At 34.4% G+C, this 21,047-nt stretch overlaps 1 protein-coding gene across 2 annotated transcripts; it reads left to right on the forward strand.

Moving 5' to 3' along the window:
• Window positions 1–729: 729 nt before the first annotated feature.
• Window positions 730–17,996, forward strand: LOC141283516 (uncharacterized). Of its 2 annotated transcripts, none has more exons than XM_073816800.1 (8): window positions 730–857; window positions 4,490–5,118; window positions 10,399–10,704; window positions 12,343–12,456; window positions 12,529–12,693; window positions 12,780–12,811; window positions 15,383–15,517; window positions 15,651–17,996. In XM_073816800.1, the coding sequence occupies exons 2-8, from the start codon at window positions 4,536–4,538 to the stop codon at window positions 15,720–15,722; spliced, it is 1,407 nt and encodes a 468-aa protein (XP_073672901.1). In that variant the 5' UTR covers window positions 730–857; window positions 4,490–4,535; the 3' UTR covers window positions 15,723–17,996. The 2 variants fall into 2 exon arrangements, with proteins under 2 accessions (XP_073672901.1, XP_073672902.1); XM_073816801.1 differs by having other exon boundaries at window positions 12,346–12,456.
• The last annotated feature ends 3,051 nt before the right edge of the window (window positions 17,997–21,047 follow it).

A 21,047-nucleotide genomic window follows, 5' to 3' on the forward strand; every position in this document is an offset into this window, starting at 1 on the left:
AAAAGAGTTCTATCATTAAACAACTACTTCAGAATATTAAAATAAATAAATAAATAAATAATATAGTAATAATATTAACAATAACAATCAATTAATAACAAGTATTATTATTAGTCTATAATTATAGCAACAACAACAACAACAACAACAACAACAATAATTATAATAATAGTAATTATTATTATTATTATTATTATTAGAAACCAAAGTTTGGCTAAAAGCGTAAAATGTTGTTTAAAAGAGTTCTATCATTAAACAACTACTTCAGAATATTAATAATAATAATATTAATAATTAAACAACTACTTCAGAATATTAAAATAAATAAATAAATAAATAAATAATATAGTAATAATATTTACAATAACAATCAATTTATAACAAGTATTATTATTAGTCTATAATTATGGCAACAACAACAACAATAATAATAATAATTATTATTATTATTATTATTGTTGTTGTTGTTATATGAGAAGTAATTTTGAAAAGAGCTGTCTTATAAATAACAATGTCCATAACAATAATCATAGTTAATAACTATCATGTTACTATTATTATTTTATCAATAATATTATAATATAATAAATATAACAATAATTATAATTTTTTCAGCTGTCGCTGTTAATTATCAAAGTTCTCCGCTGGCGGTCAGCTGCAGGCGGGCGCGCAGTCGTCTGCGCAGATCCTCGTGACTGCGCGTCTGCAGCTGAGAGGCAGCGGAAACTTGAGCGTGTCTCGATCTGACGCAGACAATAACAGCGACTGCTTATAATGCCACTCAAGATCGCTAACGGATGACAGGAACCCTGCGCGTGCACTGGACATGAGACTGGCGGCGCGTTCACACACAGCAGGTGAGGATGAGCCTCATTACCGTCATTCTGTTTGTTTACTTCATAATGAAGTTGAGCAGTCGGTCTCTGCATGCAGTAAGGCACAGGACTCGTTGCGCAGTCACATATGCAAAGACATTTTGCGCTGTCAGGAATTACGCAGCATATTCCAACAGTGATGCAGAAAGAACGCGCTCAGGCACAGACAAAATGCATATATTCTATATCCACGCCTGCGATAATGTTGTTTTATAGGATGCCAACAGAGCAGTAATGATGGAGAACATAAGTGCATGATAAAGCAGCGCATGAAGAGTGGGGCGCATTGTCTCTGTGCTATTTTTAGACACTGGCAGTGAATTGCTGTAGTGTGTGTGTCAAGTTACTGCTGCAGAACTCTAACAATAATGTAGACTATACAGAACAGCACACTACATACAGTATGTGACACAGTCTTAAGTAGCACAAGTATATTTGCAGCAATAGCCAACAATACATTGTATAGGTCATAAAAATAAAATTATTTTATGGCAAGATCATGTTCCATGAAGATATTTTGTCAATTTCCTACTGTAAATATATCAATTTGCTTAATTTTTGATTAGTAATGTGCATTGCTAAGAATTTCATTTGCACAAGTTTAAAGGTGATTTTATCAATATTTAGATTTTTTTGCACCCTCAGATTGCAGATTTTCAAATAGTTGTATCTCTGCATCAGTGGAAAGCTTATTTATTCAGAACTCCGTTTGGACTCCAATTCTGACGGCACCCATTCACTGCAGAGGATTCATTGGTGAGCAAAGAGGAATGACACATTTATCCAAATAAAAAAAAAAAAAAAAAAATCTATATCTTAGATGATCTGAGGGTGAGTACATTTGAGTGTGCAGTGAATGGGTGCCGTCAGAATGAGAGTCTAAACAGCTGATAAAAACATCACAATAATCCACACCACTCCAGTCCATCAGTTAACATCTTGAGAAGACAAAACCCAAAACAAATCCATCATTAAGACGTTTTTAACTCAAATACATTGAGTCCATAATAATCCATAATGCTTCCTCCACTTAAAAGTGGTCTGGTCTGAATCAGAGAAATCTGCACAGATCAAGCACCGTTTACAAGACAAAACAGCTCTAAATCTTAACACTTGTCTTCTCCAGATGTTAACTGATGGACTGGAGTGGTGTGGATTATTTATGGATTATTGTGATGTTTGTATCAACTGTTTGGACTCTCATTCTGACGGCACCCATTCACTCCAGAGGATTCATTGGTGAGCAAAGAGCATGGAATGACACATTTCTACAATTCTGATGAACAAAAATACTCATCTATATCTTGGATGATCTGAGGGTGAGTACATTTGAGTGTGCAGTGAATGGGTGCCGTCAGAATGAGAGTCCAAACAGCTGATTTCCGATAATTGACTCAATTGATTCATACGTTCTAGAGATATATCAGTGTTCATGTTGTTTTTACAGCCAATATTGTCTATTTAAAATGTGATATATAATATACAGTGACAATTTTTGATAATGATTACATTTCTGTTGCTTTGTAAATTCTATTCTTCATATAAGATGCATTTTAGACATGGCAGATTAGTTTAATTGTAAGAAATTATTTAATTATGCAACATGTCAAGCAGCTCTTAAAGGAATAGTTCACCCAAAAAAACAGATTAGGATGAGTTTGTCTCAGATTTGTAGAAATGTGTCATTCCGTCCTCTGCAGTGAATGGGTGCCATCAGAATGAAAGTCCAAACAGCTGATAAAAACATCACAATAATCCACAAGTAATCCACAGCACGAGTCCATCAGTTAACATCTGGAGAAGACAAAAGCTGAAACAACATTAAGATGTTTTTAACTAAAATACATTGAGTCCATAATCCATAATAAAGCTTCCTCCAGTGAAAAAGTGGTCTGGTCTGAATCAGGAGAGAAATCTGCACAGATCAAGCACCGTTTACAAAACAGACAAAACAGCTCTAAATTTTAACACTTCTGAAGATGTTAACTGATGGACTGGAGTGCTGTGGATTATTTGTGGATTATTGTGATGTTTTTATCAGCTGTTTGGACTCTCATTCTGACGGCACCCATTCACTGCAGAGGATCCGCTGGTGAGACAGTGATGGAGTCACACATTTCTACAAATCTGATGAAGAAACAAACTCATCTGAGGATGAGCACACTTACAGCTAACTTTCATTTTCAGGTGAACTATTCTTTAAACACATCTCATTTAAGCAAAAGTTGAATTCCTTATGCAAACACATTCAATTGTTGTTTTGAGGCTTTTAGTCCAGATTTGAAGGCCTTTCAATATGTAATAACAAATGTACTAAAAACATTGTAATCAGGTGTTAAAGGATTACTCCACGACATATTTATGTCTTTTTATCTTCAGTCGCAAAGAGTATGTTTTTTGAGGAAAACATTTCAGGAGTGTTCTCCATATAGTGGACTTCTATGGTGCCCCGAGTTTGAACTTCCAAAATGCAGTTTAAATGCAGCTTCAAAGAGCTCTAAATGATCCCAGCGGAGGAAGAAGGGTCTTATCTAGTGAAACAATCAGTCATTTTCATGAATAAATTAATATGTATAATTTTTTTTAATCTTGTCTAGCTCTGCGATGCTCATGCATACTTTGTACTCCGGTTCAAGACAGTTAGGGTAGGTCTAAAAACTCCCATCTCATTTTCTCCTCCAACTTCAAAATCGTTCTAAATGGCTGTTTTACCTTTTTTGTAAAGGGTGTTTGACCTTCTTTGCACGTTCATTTTGTAAACACTGGGTTGGTACTTCTGCAGTGATGGAGGGCCGTTTTGAAGATGGAGGAGAAAATGAGATGGGAGTTTTTAGACACACCCTAACTGTCTTGAACCAGAGCGCACAGAGTATGCATGTGCATCACAGAGCTAGACAAGATCTAGACAAGAAATTGTAATTTTTTTTTTAGAAAATAACAGATCGTTTCACTAGATAAGACCCTTATTCCTTGGCTGGGATCGTATAAGCCTCTTTGAAGCTGCATTAAGTCCACTATATGGAAAAAAAATCCTGAAGTGTTTTCTTCAAAAAACACAATTTCTTTGCGACTGAAGAAAGAAAGACATGAATAAATTGGATGACATGGAGGTGAAATGATCAGCACTGCAAACAATTATTTTCTACTTAGATTTTTTGTATTGCTTCCAGACAAAATATAGTAAAAAAAAAATCTTGTTTTCAGAAAAAAACAAGTCAAAATGAAGTCAATTTTTGCTTGAAACAAGCAAAATAATCTGCCAGTGGGGTAAGAAAAATAGTCTAGATTTCTGTTTGAAATAAAATTATTTTTCTTACCCCACTGGCAGATTATTTAGCTTGTTCTAAGCAAAAACTCACTTAATAAATAATTTTCACTTGTCTAGAAAATCCTTCTTGATTTAAGAATTTTGAGATATTTTGTCTGGAAGCAACACAAAAGATCTAAATTAGAAAAGCAGTTTTTGCAGTGTGGATATTTTTATTTTGGAAGTGGATCTTAAAAAGCAGACTTACGCTCATAATATGAAAATATAAACTGTCTGTTATTTCTAGAAAGACTGAACTCTTGAGTTGATACCACTGCATGTGGGATTTTATCTTTATCTTCTACAGGAAGTGGTCACGTTTAACTTCGGTTTTGACGAGTGACGGATCCACCATGTTCAGCGGTGCAACTTTCCAAAGTCTCCTGTTGGCGGCGATCTGTCTCGTATGCTGGGCCGTCCCTCATGGAAGACCCCTGGAGAACCTCGAACAGCCAGGAGACCCTCATGCAGAAGATGAAGAGCCAGCATCTGCTGTACTAAAGGATAAATCACTGGATTCACACTCATTCAGCCTGATGCTCTCCAACGCATCCCTGAGCTCCACACACACATCAGAGGAGGAAACCGTCAACAGAACGGTGAAAATGGTGGATGGAAATGAGGAAAGACAGATGCATGATGAGCAGCAGAACACGACTGCTCCATCCTTCGGAGGATCTCCTGTCTCTCTCTCTCTGATGACGCCTCCTGCTGGAGATCTGGAGAGAAGACACACGCTTCAGTTGAACTCATCTGAGGAGGACAGAAGACTGACTCCTTCATCTCTCCAGTCAGACTCCTTCAGCCTCTCGCCGCTCACCGGCGGCACCAGCGGAGACTCGTTGGCTGGATTCGCGGGTGAATCTGGACCGAGTTTCAGCTCCAGACTGCTGGATGCACCTGATACCTGGACGGAAGCGGATCATCTGCGGGCAGGTGAGTCAATGATGTGCTTTATACAGGAAAACAAGACAAAGGAACAGACTTCACTCTCTCATACTTTCAGTTATTAGTCACTTGTCATTTCAGACAAAGAACAGGTCCAGATGTTGTAGTTAAATAAGAATCTAGAGCTATACAATAACTGTGGAGCAGCTCAGATTATTAGTGACCCTGGAGCACAAAACCTTAAGTAGCACAGGTATATTTGTAGCAATAGCCAACAATAAATTGCATGGGTCAAAATTATTGATTTCTCTTTTATGCCAAAATCATTAGGATATTAAGATCATGTTCCATGAAGATATTTTGTAAATTTCCTACTGTAAATATATCAAAAATTAGTTTTTGATTAGTAATATGCATTGCTAGGAATTTCATTTGGACAACTTTAAAGGCGATTTTCTCTATATTTAGGTTTTTTTGCACCCTCGGATTTCAAAAAGTTGTATCTCGCCCGAATATTGTCCTATCCTATGTAATGAAAGCGCTATATAAATGCATCATTCATTCATTCATTCATTCATTCATTCATTCATTCATTCTATCCTAACAAACTACACATCAATAAAAAGCTTATTTATTATGAGATTGACTGGTTTTGTGGTCCAGGTTCACATTTGGTGAGAAATGCTTGAGTTCATATTAAGATCTCTGATTTTAGTTTAAGTACTATAATACCTGAAACTAAATAAACACCAAAACCTGATAAAAGGTATACTGACATATTTTTTAATAAATCTAATAAAATTACAAAAATGCAAAACAAATTTACTGAGACTTTCAAATTAAAATGAAATCTAACACTAAAATCTAATTCAAAACAGTGCTATCTTAGTATCATTGAGATACCATTATAGCTATTAATTAATATTTTGAATTAGGTCTTAATTTTACAGTTTCTATTTCCATTGTATTTGTATATTTATATTCTACTTTTATTTATTTTTCTATTTAACATTTGAATAATTTAGTTGGGGTTTTTGTCATTTGTATTAGTTTTCCTTTTATATGTATATATATATATATATAGTTTTAAGTACCTTTACCTTTAAGTTAAACTTAATGAAAATGAGAAATCTTTCCTTGGCAACTACCTGAAATAAAATACGTTTTTTGTGTCATGTAATGGAAATGCACTTTAACAGTTATAGTTTTAGTTTTACATAACTATAATAACTCTGATCTGAAATAGTAACAGAAACTATAAGGTTATATTAATAATAGTAAAATTATTATTAGGTTTTGAGAATTTGAGAAGGATCTATAGTTGAAGTGGATCAAAAAAGTTCATTAAAGTTGTTTTGGTTTTAGAACGATTTTGATTGACAGTTTTGATCCACTTCAAATGTTGACTACTGTATTCTCAATTTTGAGTTTTCTTCCCAATGCAAATGAATAAAACTCTGAATGAAGTTGTCAGATTGTTTCAAAACAGCTTTACAGTGATAAACAGAAAAATAACAGTGTTTCAGGATGCATCAATTATGAACAGACTCCGTTTGAGCAGCTCCACAGAAGACAGTAGAGTCATTATTCAGTTAAATAACAGTGTTGATATAGTCCAGTTTATCTCTAAATCATCTGAATGCTTCTGCTGGTGGCGAGTCTGTATTGCTGAATGCATTAGTGTCTGTGAGTCTGAGATCGTCCCGCTCCACTTTGGGCCCCAGCGGACGCCGCCGGCAGCCTAATTACTTTCTATTTTGAGAACTGCTGGAGGAAAGTGGAACTGACTGCTAAAAGAGGCGTCTGCAGGTTCACGCATTATTATTCACGCTAACACGTCCTGACGGCTCGCCGTTTGTTCGCGCTTTGATGATCTTGGTTCACGATGTCTGACATTTAGTCAACATGAAATCCAAACTGCTCTCTCAGTACGTGTCAAATATCCTTTACAGAACATTGATGCATCAATAGCAAGGGCGTAGAATTCAGTACAGACACTATGACATGTCCTACCAATATTCAGCGACTACTAAACTGTCCCTTAGCAATAATTCTGATCAAACAGTTAAATCTGAAATAGGTCACACCATTGATGTTACCTGAGAAGTGAACATATGAGGTAGCTGAAGTGTTTCAAACATACGAGTTCAGTTGAATGATCAGGTTTACCCTTTTTAACTTTATGTTGTTCTGCTGTTTTGTGTTCATCTGCTTCTCCTATTTGCTAGTCTTGACATGAAGAAGACATGAAAAGCGGAGGAAGAGACAAACCGAATCAATTGAGTGAGTCATTTACGCTGGAACCGCTCCGATATATTCAAACTCGTGTGGTTTTCGATTATTCCGTTCAAGCGATTCACTAGCAATAACCAGATCAAAAGAGCCATTCATTTTCGAATTCAGCATCGCTTGCAATGAAATTAAAAATCACATTTATTGACAGAGCTTTTTGAAATTCCGAACCAGGTGATTCAGTAGTTTTGAAGCGTTCTGTGAATCATTTGATTCAGATCGGGAGTTCAGAGCTGATTCATGGATCATTTGATCGGAACTTCGCATATCGTGAATCATTTGATTCAGATCAGGACTCTGAGCAGGTTCGGAACCTTTTGATTTAGATTGGGACTTCGGAGCACAATTCGCAAACCTTTTGATTTAGATTAGCATGATTCGTGAATTATTTGTTCGTAATTTCGCAGTGAATAATTTGATTTAGATCAGAAATTCGGAGCAGGTTGGTGAATCATTTGATTCAGTTTAGGATTTCAGAGCAGGTTCACAAATCTTTTGATTCAGTTCAGGACTTCGGAGCAGATTAAGGAATCTATTGATTCAGTTCAGGAATTCAGAACGGGTTCATGAATCTTTGGATTCGGATCAGGAATTTGGAGCAGATTCATAAATCTTTTGATTCAGTTCAGGAATTTAGAGCAGATTCATGAATCTTTTGATTCAGTTCAGGACTTCGGAGCAGGTTCATGAATCTTTTGATTCAGTTCAGGATTTTGGAGCAGGTTCATGAATTATTTGATTCAGTTCAGAAATTTAGAGCAGATTCATAAATCTTTTGATTCAGATCACGATTTCAGAGCAGGTTCATGAATCATTTGATTCAGTTCAGGATTTCAGAGCAGGTTCACAAATCTTTTGATTCAGATCAGGACTTCGGAGCAGGTTCAGGAATCTTTTGATTCAGTTCAGGACTTCGGAGCAGGTTCAGGAATCTTTTGATTCAGTTCAGGACTTTGTAGCAGGTTCAGGAATCTTTTGATTCAGTTCAGGACTTCGGAGCAGGTTCAGGAATCTTTTGATTCAGATCACAATTTCAGAGCAGGTTCACAAATCTTTTGATTCAGTTCAGGACTTTGTAGCAGGTTCAGGAATCTTTTGATTCAGTTCAGGACTTCGGAGCAGGTTCAGGAATCTTTTGATTCAGTTCAGGACTTCGGAGCAGGTTCAGGAATCTTTTGATTCAGATCACAATTTCAGAGCAGGTTCAGGAATCTTTTGATTCAGTTCAGGACTTTGTAGCAGGTTCAGGAATCTTTTGATTCAGTTCAGGACTTCGGAGCAGGTTCAGGAATCTTTTGATTCAGTTCAGGACTTCGGAGCAGGTTCAGGAATCTTTTGATTCAGTTCAGGACTTCGGAGCAGGTTCAGGAATCTTTTGATTCAGTTCAGGATTTCAGAGCAGGTTCATGAATCTTTGGATTCGGATCAGGAATTTGGAGCAGGTTCATGAATTATTTGATTCAGTTCAGAAATTTAGAGCAGATTCATAAATCTTTTGATTCAGATCACGATTTCAGAGCAGGTTCATGAATCATTTGATTCAGTTCAGGATTTCAGAGCAGGTTCACAAATCTTTTGATTCAGATCAGGACTTCGGAGCAGGTTCAGGAATCTTTTGATTCAGTTCAGGACTTCGGAGCAGGTTCAGGAATCTTTTGATTCAGTTCAGGACTTTGTAGCAGGTTCAGGAATCTTTTGATTCAGTTCAGGACTTCGGAGCAGGTTCAGGAATCTTTTGATTCAGTTCAGGACTTCGGAGCAGGTTCAGGAATCTTTTGATTCAGATCACAATTTCAGAGCAGGTTCACAAATCTTTTGATTCAGTTCAGGACTTTGTAGCAGGTTCAGGAATCTTTTGATTCAGTTCAGGACTTCGGAGCAGGTTCAGGAATCTTTTGATTCAGTTCAGGACTTCGGAGCAGGTTCAGGAATCTTTTGATTCAGATCACAATTTCAGAGCAGGTTCAGGAATCTTTTGATTCAGTTCAGGACTTTGTAGCAGGTTCAGGAATCTTTTGATTCAGTTCAGGACTTCGGAGCAGGTTCAGGAATCTTTTGATTCAGTTCAGGACTTCGGAGCAGGTTCAGGAATCTTTTGATTCAGTTCAGGATTTCAGAGCAGGTTCATGAATCTTTGGATTCGGATCAGGAATTTGGAGCAGGTTCATGAATTATTTGATTCAGTTCAGAAATTTAGAGCAGATTCATAAATCTTTTGATTCAGATCACGATTTCAGAGCAGGTTCATGAATCATTTGATTCAGTTCAGGATTTCAGAGCAGGTTCACAAATCTTTTGATTCAGATCAGGACTTCGGAGCAGGTTCAGGAATCTTTTGATTCAGTTCAGGACTTTGTAGCAGGTTCAGGAATCTTTTGATTCAGTTCAGGACTTCGGAGCAGGTTCAGGAATCTTTTGATTCAGATCACAATTTCAGAGCAGGTTCACAAATCTTTTGATTCAGATCAGGACTTCAGAGCAGGTTCAGGAATCTTTTGATTCAGTTCAGGATTTTGGAGCAGGTTCAGGAATCTTTTGATTCAGTTCAGGACTTCGGAGCTGGTTCAGGAATCTTTTGATTCAGTTCAGGATTTTGGAGCAGGTTCAGGAATCTTTTGATTCAGTTCAGGACATCAGAGCAGGTTCAGGAATCTTTTGATTCAGATCAGGACTGAATTTAAAAAATATCTAATAATAAAATAAAATAAAAATGACAAAAACACACAACAAAATTACTAAAACATTTTACCTCTTACTGGGAATACAATAAACCTGAAATAATAAAATAAAAAAATATTTAAAACTTAAACTAAAATAACTGAAACTGAAATAAAAGCTATATGTAAATTACATTTGCTTCAAAATATTAACAAAAACGATAATAGTCTATCTAATAGCACTGATGCAGATTTAGTATTTTGAGCAAATCTGAGCCCAGTTTGAAAACTCAGAGACACATGTGAGATTAGCAGAGTCATACTGTGACTGGACTGCTTGTATATTTCTTGCCTTTTCTTGTTGTACTTCCTTCTCCAGAGGAAGTGAGCGTGCTGCCCTCGTCTCAAGACGTCAGCACAGACGCCACCATGTCCTCCGAAGACCTTCCTTTGATTTTTGAGCCGTTCGAGGACGTCACGGCACCCGGAGCATCATCTGAACCGTCTGTCACCATGACGCCGGCGGCCGTAACCACGGGAGACGCAGAGCTGGAGCGGATGGTGTCCATGGATACGGATCGCACTTCCTCTGATGTCAGCCTCTCAAGAACACTGGAGACGTCTGGAGCGAGAGAACCAATCACAGAAGCCCATCCAGCAGCGGAGCATTATGGGACGACACAACGTGAGAATATAACAGTGACTTCCTGCATTCTTCTATTGACTTTTGGATTATTGCAGAAAAGAAGCTTTTATGAGTCAACATAATAATCTTCACAAATTAAAGGAGTAGTTCACATGAAAAATGAGAATGTGCTGAAAATTCACTCACACTTAGTTCATCCAAGATTAGGATGAATTTGTTTCTGTGTCATTCCATCACTGTCTCACCAAGGAATCCTCTGCAGTGAATGGGTGCCGTCAGAATTAGAGTCCAAACAGCTGCTAACAACATCACAATAGAGTCCAAAATCCATAATAACACTTTGTCTGGAATCAGGAGAGAAATCTGCACAAATCAAGCATCGTTTACAAGCCAAAACAATCCAAAACTGCTCTAAACAAATATGTGGCTAGGTTTTTGATGTGAGAGACAACAGGAGATGAACTTTTTTTTTCACTGGAGAAAGCATTATTATGGATTACGGACTCGTATGTGAGTTAAAAACGTCTTAATGATGAATTTGTTTGATCTTTTGTCTTCTCAAGATGTTAACTGATGTACTGGAGTGGTGTGGATTATTGTGATGTTTTTATCAGCTGTTTGGACTCGCATTCTGACGGCACCCATTCACTGTAGAACATTCACTGGTGAGACAGTGATGGAATGACACATTTCTCCAAATCTGATGAAGAAACAAACTCTTAATCTAAAAAAAAATCCTAATCTTGGATCACTACTGATCTGAAAAGATGACATTTAATAGCAAAAAAAATGTGTCATTCCATCACTGTCTCACCAACGGATCCTCTGCAGTGAATGGGTGCCGTCAGAATAAGAGTCCAAACAGCTGATAAAAACATCACAATAATTCACACCACTCCAGTCCACCAGTTAACATCTTGACAAGACAAAAGCTCAAACAAATCCATCACTGAGACGTTTTTAACTCAAAAACGAGTCTATAATCCATAATAACGCTTCTTCCAGTGAAAAATTGGTCTGGTCTGAATCAGGAGAGAAATCTGCTCTAAATTTTAACTTTTGTCTTCTCCAGATGTTAACTGATGGACTGGAGTGGTGTGGATTATTGTGATGTTTCTATCAGCTGTTTGGACTCTCATTCTGACGGCACCCATTCACTGACACTTGTTACTATTCAAAAAACCCAATGACTTCAAGATGAAACTGAATGTGCTAAAGTGCTTGTTTTTGTGTTTTGGCCTACAGAAATACACCATCCTTCTATACACACAACATATAAAAACATAAACTTCTGATATAAATTGTTCATATGTGACCCTGGACCACAAAACCAGTCTTAAGTAGCATATTTGTAGCATATTCCTAAATATATCAACTTAATTTTTGATTAGTAATATGCATTGCTTAAAACTTCATTTGGACAACTTTAAAGGTGATTTTCTCAATATTTAGATTTTTTTGCACCCTCAGATTCCAGATTTTCAAATAGTTGTATCTCAGCCAAATATTGTCCTATCCTAACAAACTATACATCAGTGGAAAGCTTATTCATACAGCTTTATATTATGATGAGCAGTACTTGACCCGTATGACAGGTTTTGTATTCCAGGGTCACATATTCTAAAAATGGTTTAAAATAGATGTTAAAGCTCATGTAAAGCGTTCTGATTGGTCCAGCAGGTGATGACGTCACACACAGCTCCGTTACCCATCAGGCTCTGACGATCTCTGAAGTCATTCACTTACCGGCGTCAAAACCAAAGACAGACACAGAAGATCCCGAATCTAAAGGTTTGCACTTGTGTTTACAACAGCATTGCTGGAGTCTGACCTGCTGAGAGCTGAAACGTCTGTGTCTTACAGAGGAGCCTGATGAAGATGAGGAGGATGAGGAGATGGACTCTGATGAAGAGGAGGAGGAGGAGAGTGAAGAGGACCTGACAGAGCGCACCATGGCACCCCACACTCGTCCGCCGTACAGCCTGATCCCTCCTCCTCCCGTCTGGGTGCAGCGGAACCAAGGCCTGGGTGAGAATCAACTCAAATACTCACATTGATCTCATCTGTACCTCAACATTCATAAAGACAGCTGATGCTCTGTTTGTTGTTTGCAGTGCGGAGCTGGGTTGAACTTATAAGAGAGAAGGTACTCATTTGTTTTCATATTGATGCTTTCAATCCACAAGACTAGAGAAATGCACACGGGTCAAAAACGAAAAATGTTTTCAGCTTTAAATTGTTGTTTTTCTAAAAAAATATTAAAAAGTTTTCTGTTTCATTTAATTGCATTTTTGTTTTTGTTGGTCTGAGAAAAAAATTAATATCATACATTTTTCTTTCATTTACAGAAGACACCCATTAAGATATCATTCGGTGTCAATCTTGTCAGGCATATTTACAACAAAAATCAATTTATGACAGATTAAAAGACTAATTACTTACTAATTAGTTGCAATTCTACATTTTTAAAATGGGTTTTGTCACTTTGTCAGCAAGATTTTTTTACTCATTTAAAACACAATCAAATGTATTATGCTCCCTTAATTTTATATATTTTAATATGTTCAAGTCAGAATAAGCATGTTGTTTGAATTTGTACATAAATACTGTGTTACACTGAATACAATCTAACATTATTTCAACCAATTTTTTTATTCTCCAAAAAGGTATTTGAAACCTTAAAAGTCAATTTACTTACATTTAATGTGCTTTCTATGGATATAAAATCCCTTTTGTATATTTCTTTTGACACGGACATCTTAACGCCTTTGACCCACACATATTACTGCTCAAACGTTGGAAAAATTACAATTCCTTAATGTTACCAAAAGAGTCTTGTCTGCTCAGCATACTGATTTATTTGATCAAAATACAGTAGAAAATATGAAATATTATTCTAATTTAAAACAGCTGTTTTCTATGTGAATATCTGTTCAAATGTAATTTATTGCTGTGATCAAAGCTGAATTTTCAGCATCATTACTGCAGTCTTCAGTGTCACACGATCCTTCAGAAATCATTCATCAACATGTTGAAAACAGTTGTGCTGCACAATATTTTTGTGTAAGCTGTGATAGTAATAATTGATTTTATTAAATGTAATTCATCAAGTGCACACTAAATTGATCAGAAGTGTCAGTAAAGATGTTAATAATGTTCCAAAAGATTTCTAAAAAATAAAATGCATCCCAGTTTCCACAAAAATATTGTGCAGCACAACTGTTTTCAACATGTTGATGAATGATTTCTGAAGGATCATGTGACACTGAAGACTGCAGTAATGATGCTGAAAATGCAGGTTTGATCACAGAAATAAATTACAAGTTGAACAGATATTCTCATAGAAAACAGCTGTTTTAAATTAGAATAATATTTCATATTTTCTACTGTATTTTGATCAAATAAATCAGCTTTGCTTAGCAGTCGAGACTCTTTTAGTAACATTAAGGAATTGTAATTATTGCAACGTTTTATTCCCCATGTGTGTAGGTCAAAGATGTTAAGATGTCCACATCAAAAGAAATTTACAAAAGCGATTTTATGTCACATAGAAACACATTAAATGTAAGTAAAGTGACTTTTAAGGTTTCAAATACATTTTTGGAGAATACAATGTCAAAATTTGGTTGAAATAATGTTAGATTGTCATTCAGTGGAACACAATATTTATGTCAATATTCAAACAACATGCTTATTCTGACTTGAACATATATAAATGCATAAGGAAGCATATTAAATTTGATTGTGTTTTAAATGAGTAAAAAATTCTTACTGACAAATGGACAAAACCTAGGATAAAAATGTAGAATTACAGTGCCTTGCAAAAGTATTCATACCCCTTCATTTTTTTCCCCACATTTTATGTTGCTGCCTTCTGTTAAACTACTTTAAAATAACTTTTTTCTCCCACATCAATCTACACTCCCTACTCCACAATGGCAAAACAAAAAATAGGTTTTTAACATCTGTGCACATTTATTAGAAATAAAAAACTGAAAAGATCCCGTTCTGGGACACTGGAAATGTATCTCAGGAGCATCATATTGCTTCTAGATGTTCCTACACTTGGAGTGGAGTTAAACTGTGGCACATTCATTTGAATGAGTCTGATTTAGAAAGACACACACCTCTCAGAAAAGGTCTAACAGCTGAAAATGCAGATCAGAGCAAAAACCAAGATAACTGCCTGTAGAGCTCAGTGACAGACTTGCGTTAAGGCGATGATCTAGAGAAGAGTTCAGAAACAAATCTGCTGCATTGAAGGTTGACAGAAGCATTCTCCATAATGGAAGACGACTGGAACAACTAGGACTCTAGAAAATGTCCAAGCTGACAGAGATGGAGAGGTGAAAAGGTGAGGCAAAGAATGGCAGATAATTGCCAAATGCAGATGTGCAAAGATGCTCACATCAGACCCAAAAACACTTGAGGCTGTAAAGCTGCTTCAACTATGGACTGAGTTAAGGGGATGAATACTTATGCAATCTACTTACTCCAGTGTTAAATTTGCAAATCTGTATGGAGTGTAAATTGATGTGGGGAAAAACTAATTTAAAGAGTTTAACATAATGCTGCAACAAAACAAAATGAAAAAAATGAAGAGGTATGAATACTTTTGCAAGGCACTGTATAACTACGTCAAAAGTGAAGTGTTTTCAACCTTAATAATGCAGTGTCGGTGAGCAGAAGCACTGATCTCTCCGCTGGTGTCTCGTAGGCTGGTTATGTGTCGGGGATGTTGGCTCCGGTGGGGATAGGAATAGCCGGTGCTCTTCTGCTGGTCGGTGCTCTGTACAGCATCAGAGTGATCCATCGCAAGCGGAGGAACAGTTTCAAACACCAGAGGAGGAAGGTATACAGTCAGAGTGAAACGATCATTATGATCATTAAACACTCCAGTTCTGAGTGTTTCCCATTTTGTAGATTCATCCTTTATCCATTACCTTTAAATCCTGTGATTTCTGTTCAATGTTGATGATTTTCAGCCACCCAGAGAAGTGCGCAGCGGACCAGACAACGCCATGCTGCTGGCCGACAGTTCGGAAGACGAGTTCTGATCATCATCTGTGCTTCAAATACTGATGAGAAAATAGAGTAAATACCGTCAGTACATTTACAAATGGATTTTACTTTCACAATCGCAATAAGATGTTTTTTTATTCAAGCATCTCTTCTCTTTGGAGAAAAAAAAATAATGTGAAATTAATATTTAAAACATTCAAAACAGTGTTCATTTAGTAGAACTGAGATGCTTTTATGAGTGTTTTAAATCACTGTTTATTTCTATATTTTCTGTTGTATTTATTTTTAGTAGTCCTAAAATGTTTTTTTACTTAGATTTTACTTAGATTTTTCGTCTGTCTACAAAATTCTTAAATCAAGAAGGATTTTCTAGACAAGTATAAGTTATTTTCAGAATTAACAAGTCAAAATTAAGTGTGTTTTAGCTTGAAACAATTCAATTAAATTGTAATTAAATTTAGACTTGTTTTTCTGAAAACAAGAAAATCATTTTACTTGTCTAGAAAATCTTCTTGATTGGCTGTTTTTTATGAATTTTTATTTCAGTTTTAACTTTAGTTATTTTAATACATCAAGTACACACTGCAAAAAAAATAAATAAAAATCCTGTTTTCTACAAATATCTAAGAATCCTTGAATCAGGATGCATTTATTGGACAAATAAAATGACTTTGAGATATTATGTTTTGTTTTCTGAAAAAAAATGACCCAAATGTTGTTAGTTTTTGCCTAAAACAAGCAAAAATATCTGCATATGGGGTAAAAAAAAATGTATTTAGCCTTTTATTTAAGATTATTTTCCTTCCCCCATTGGCAGATATTTCAGCTTGTTTTAAGGAAATGTGGGTATTTTATCTTACGTCATTTAACTTGTCCAGTAAATGCATCCTGATTCAAGAATTCTTAGATATTTAAACAAGAAAACAAGACAAAAATACTAAAGAAGAAAATCTTTTGTTGCAGTGTAATTAAAATTAAAAAGAGAAATTTTATTTTGGCAAACTAGCTGAAATAAAAATATTCTTATATTTATCTAATTACATTTAATTTTGTGTGTTTTTAAATGGTTTTATAGTGTTTTTATGGGTTTTAATTTGAGTTTCAGGTTTAGTGAACTAGTAACCTGTTTAGAAAAAATAAAGTGTCTTGGGTGAATATTAATTTTCAGTAACTCAAAACAGTTCATCGCCAATTATTCCAAATGTACAACTACATATGTGTTTATTTCATGATATTTTTTAGGTTTGGGTCTATCAAATATGTAGAATTACTTTCTACCAATGAAGTTTAGATAGATAAAACATTAATAACACCTGAAATGTCTGTCAGCCAATCAGAATGTAGTATTAAACGGCGATATAGTGATATAATAATAGCGTTTTCATTCATCACAGCTCATCTACAAACTCAAGTCTAAAAGATATGCTGCTTTAGGACAATATCTATCAAATCAAATAAACGTATCACCAGGCATATTATTGTTTCATTTAGAAAATATGAAATTGTTACATATTGAAATGTATCTTCTAAATCAAAGCACTCGTGCAACATGAGATCATCAGTTTCTAAACACTTTGATCTGTCTTTTATATGAATGGAGATGTGAGAATACGATTGATGACAGGAGATGTTGTACATAGAGTATATAAGATGTTTTGACTGTAAATATATGGTTGTTCTGATGTTGTAATGACAATCTGATGTGAGTAGTTCTGTATGAACTCATTTGCTGTGCCTATCCGTCACGTGTTTGTGTTTCATTTGATGATCTGATCAGACTCGTGAATCCACTCTTTAAAAATATCTTTACAGTAAGAGGATGTTCAGCACTGCAAAAAAGGCTTCTTACTAAGATCTTGTTTCCAGCCAAAATATCTAAAAATTCTTAAATGAAGAAGGATTTTCTAGACGAGTAAAAATTAATGTCTGATTTTCAGAAAAAACAAGTCAAAATAAGTGTGTTTTTGCTTGAAACAAGCAAAATAATCTGCCAATGGGGTAAGAAAAATAATCTTGTTTTCTGTTTGAAATAAGATTATTTTTCTTACCCCATTGGCAGATTATTTTGCTTGTTTTAAGAAATAATAACTTAATTTTGGCTTGTTTTTCTGAAAACAAGAAAATAATTTTTACTCGTCCAGAAAATCCTTCTTGATTTAAGAATTTTTAGATATTTTGGCTGGAAACAAGATGAAAATCTTAGTAAGAAAAGCATTTTTTGCAGTGAGTTTCCTGCAAATGTACAGAAACACATGAAGAACCACAGCACATCACTGTAAATACACTCAAATAAAAGATCTAATCGTTTATTTTTGCAGTGCTTTCTTTTGTTACATAATTCTTATAATAATAATATAATATTTAATAATTGTATTTTTTTTTTTTTTGTGGTGTTACTGACCAAACACTGCAAAAAAATATATTTTCTTACTTAGATTTTATGTCTTGTTTTCAGCCAAAATATCTAAAAATTCTTAAATCAAGAAGGATTTTCTAGACTAGAAAAAACTAGTCCAAATTAAGTGCATTTTTGCTTGAAACAAGCAAAATAATCTGCCAGTGGGGTAAGAAAAATAAACTTGTTTTCTGTTTGAAATTAAGATTTTTTTTTACCCCATTGGCAGATTATTTTGCTAAAAATAGTAAAAACTCACTGAAAACATTTTCTTGTCTAGAAAATCCTTCTTGATTTAAGAGTTTTTATATATTATGGCTGGAAACAAGACAAAAAAATCTAAATAAGAAAGCATTCTGTGCAGTGAAAATGACTGCTCCTACAGAAATTGTTTATAATCTGTCATTATGTCTTTTTGTCAACATGTTTTCTTTCAATCAGCACAGGTTTTGTGTTGTTTTTGGAACGGATTAATTGTTGCACTCATTATTCTTCTTTAGATGCAGTAGACCTAATAAGTTAATGCTAAATATATACTTAAACACTGCAAAAAAAATGCCTTTCTCACTTAGACAAATTCTACAAATTCTTAAATCTAGAAGGATTTTAAAGTAAAAATTATTCGAGGTAAAAAAAATAACCTTTTTCAAGCAGACAACTAGATTATTTCAAGCAAAAACTCACTTAATTTTGACTTATTTTTTCTGAAAACAAGACAATAATTTTGACTTGTCTAGAAATTCCTTCTTGATTTAAGAATTGTTTGATATTTTGACTGGAAACAAGACAAAAAATCTAAGTTAAAAAAAAGCATTTTTTAGCAGTGAATATGAAAAAGAGTTTCCAGTTGACTATGAAATCTGCAGTACTGACTAAACACACACAGATGGCAGTATTTATCCTGATATTCACTAGTCTACACAAAACAGCTATATTCATAATACAAGCGGAATTATTTACAGGATGGTCACAGGACATGTTCTGACAATATATTGTTAGAAGTTTGATTCATATTTATAGCTCATATTGCATACTGTTAACAAATTTATACAAATTCAAATATATATACACTGCAGCTCAAAAGTTGGGGATGAATAAGTCTCTTAGGTGCATCAAGTCTGTGTTTATTTGATCAAAAATACTGAAAAAAGCAGTAATATTGCAAAATGTTGTTATAATATTAAATAATGCTTTTTATTTTAATATACTTTAAAATATAATTTATTCCTATGATGCAAAGATGAATTTTCATCAGCTGTTACTCCAGTCTTAAGTGTCACATGATCCTTCAGAAATCATTCTAATATGCTGATTTGTTACTTTTTTTATTTTTTTGGAACCTGTGATACTTTTTTCAGGATTATTTGATCAATAAAAGGTTAAAAAAACTGCATTTATTTAAAATAGAAAGGTTTTCTAACAATATACACTACTGTTCAAAAGTTCGGAGTCAGTACATTTTTATTCTTTCTTTTTTTAAACGAAATTAATACTTTTATTCAAAAAAAATATATTTTTTAAATATATTTTTTTGGAACCTGTGATACTTTTTTCAGGATTCTTTGATAAATAACAAGTTAAAAAAATATTTTTTTTAAATATTTTTTTCTAACAATGTAAATCTATGCTATCACTTTTTTTTATTAATTTAACACATCCTTGCTGAATAAAAGTATTAATTTCTTTCAAAAAAAAAGAAAGAATAAAAATGTACTGGCCCCACATTTTTGAACAGTAGTGTATATTGTTAGAAAACCTTTCTATTTTAAATAAATGCTGTTTTTAACCTTTAATTGATCAAAGAATCCTAAAAAAAAGTATTTCAGGTTCCAAAAAATATTAATCAGCACAACTGTTTCCAACATTGATAATAAATCAGAATATTAGAATGATTTCTGAAGGATCATGTGACACAATACAGAGCCTTGCAAAAGTATTCATACCCCTTCATTTTTTTCATTTCAACTACTTTAAATTACTTTTTTTTTCCACATCAATCTACACTCCATACTCCATAATGGCAAAGCAAATAAAATAGGTTTTTAACATTTGTGCAAATTTATTATAAATAAAAAACTGAAAAGATCCCGTTGTATAAGTATTCATACCTTTTTCATCTACTTATTTCAGTGTTAAATTTGCAAATCTGGTTTTTGCTTTGTCATTATTATGGTGTATGGAGTGTAAATTGATGTGGGGGAGAACTAATTTAAAGCAGTTTAACATAATGCTGCAACAAAATGTGAAAAAAATTAAGGGGTATGAATACTTTTGCAAGGCACTGTACACTACAGTTTAACAGGTGTTTTAAATTTTAGTATTGCATTTAACAACAAGTTTCTGCTGTAGTGCGAGTGTTTGTGGAGATGATACTCACAGTGTCTCCAGCTGACAGATGAAGGGTGAAGACGGTCCGCTGGCAGCATCTCGACTCCTGACGGTTCTGATCTACACTGACGCCAAACCAGCAGGACCACAGACAATCAGGCAGCAGCCGGATCACAGACGCCACAAACCACACCAGACCACAGAGAACTGGACAAAACACACTGAGAACCGGGACATAGTGACATATACAGTTCATCTAAAGAGGAGAAACATGTGAAATGAACACACATCAGAATTTCAGACACTCAGGCAATGTTTTATGAAGAGATTAGAAGAACAAAAAGCTGGAAAAGATCTTCTTTATCAGAAATGGACAATTATATATAAGCAACAACTTGGATGAAAGAAGGAAAAACAAGGGTTTGCAAAATAATGCTCCATCATTTTACATTAATTCATCAGAAGGGTTTTTTTTTATTATCCAAAGCAATTTATAAGTGAGAAAAATCTTTTGTAACATTATAAATGTCTTTACTGACATTTTTTTATCAATATATATATATATATATATTTTTTTTTTATCAAATATATATATATATATATATATATATATATATATATATATATATATATATAT

The sequence above is a fragment of the Garra rufa genome, chromosome 13, assembly GCF_049309525.1.
Source record: "Garra rufa chromosome 13, GarRuf1.0, whole genome shotgun sequence".
In the NCBI taxonomy this organism is placed as follows: Eukaryota; Metazoa; Chordata; class Actinopteri; order Cypriniformes; family Cyprinidae; genus Garra; species Garra rufa.

What these genes read in the sequence shown, in the direction of transcription:
- LOC141283516 (XM_073816800.1), top strand. Translation starts at nt 4,536, where the DNA reads ATGTTCAGCGGTGCAACTTTCCAAAGTCTCCTGTTGGCGGCGATCTGT. An exon ending in GCATTATGGGACGACACAAC is followed by an intron (nt 10,705 to 12,342) that starts GTGAGAATATAA and finishes TGATTGGTCCAG; the next exon opens with CAGGTGATGACGTCACACAC. An exon ending in TTGAACTTATAAGAGAGAAG is followed by an intron (nt 12,812 to 15,382) that starts GTACTCATTTGT and finishes GGTGTCTCGTAG; the next exon opens with GCTGGTTATGTGTCGGGGAT.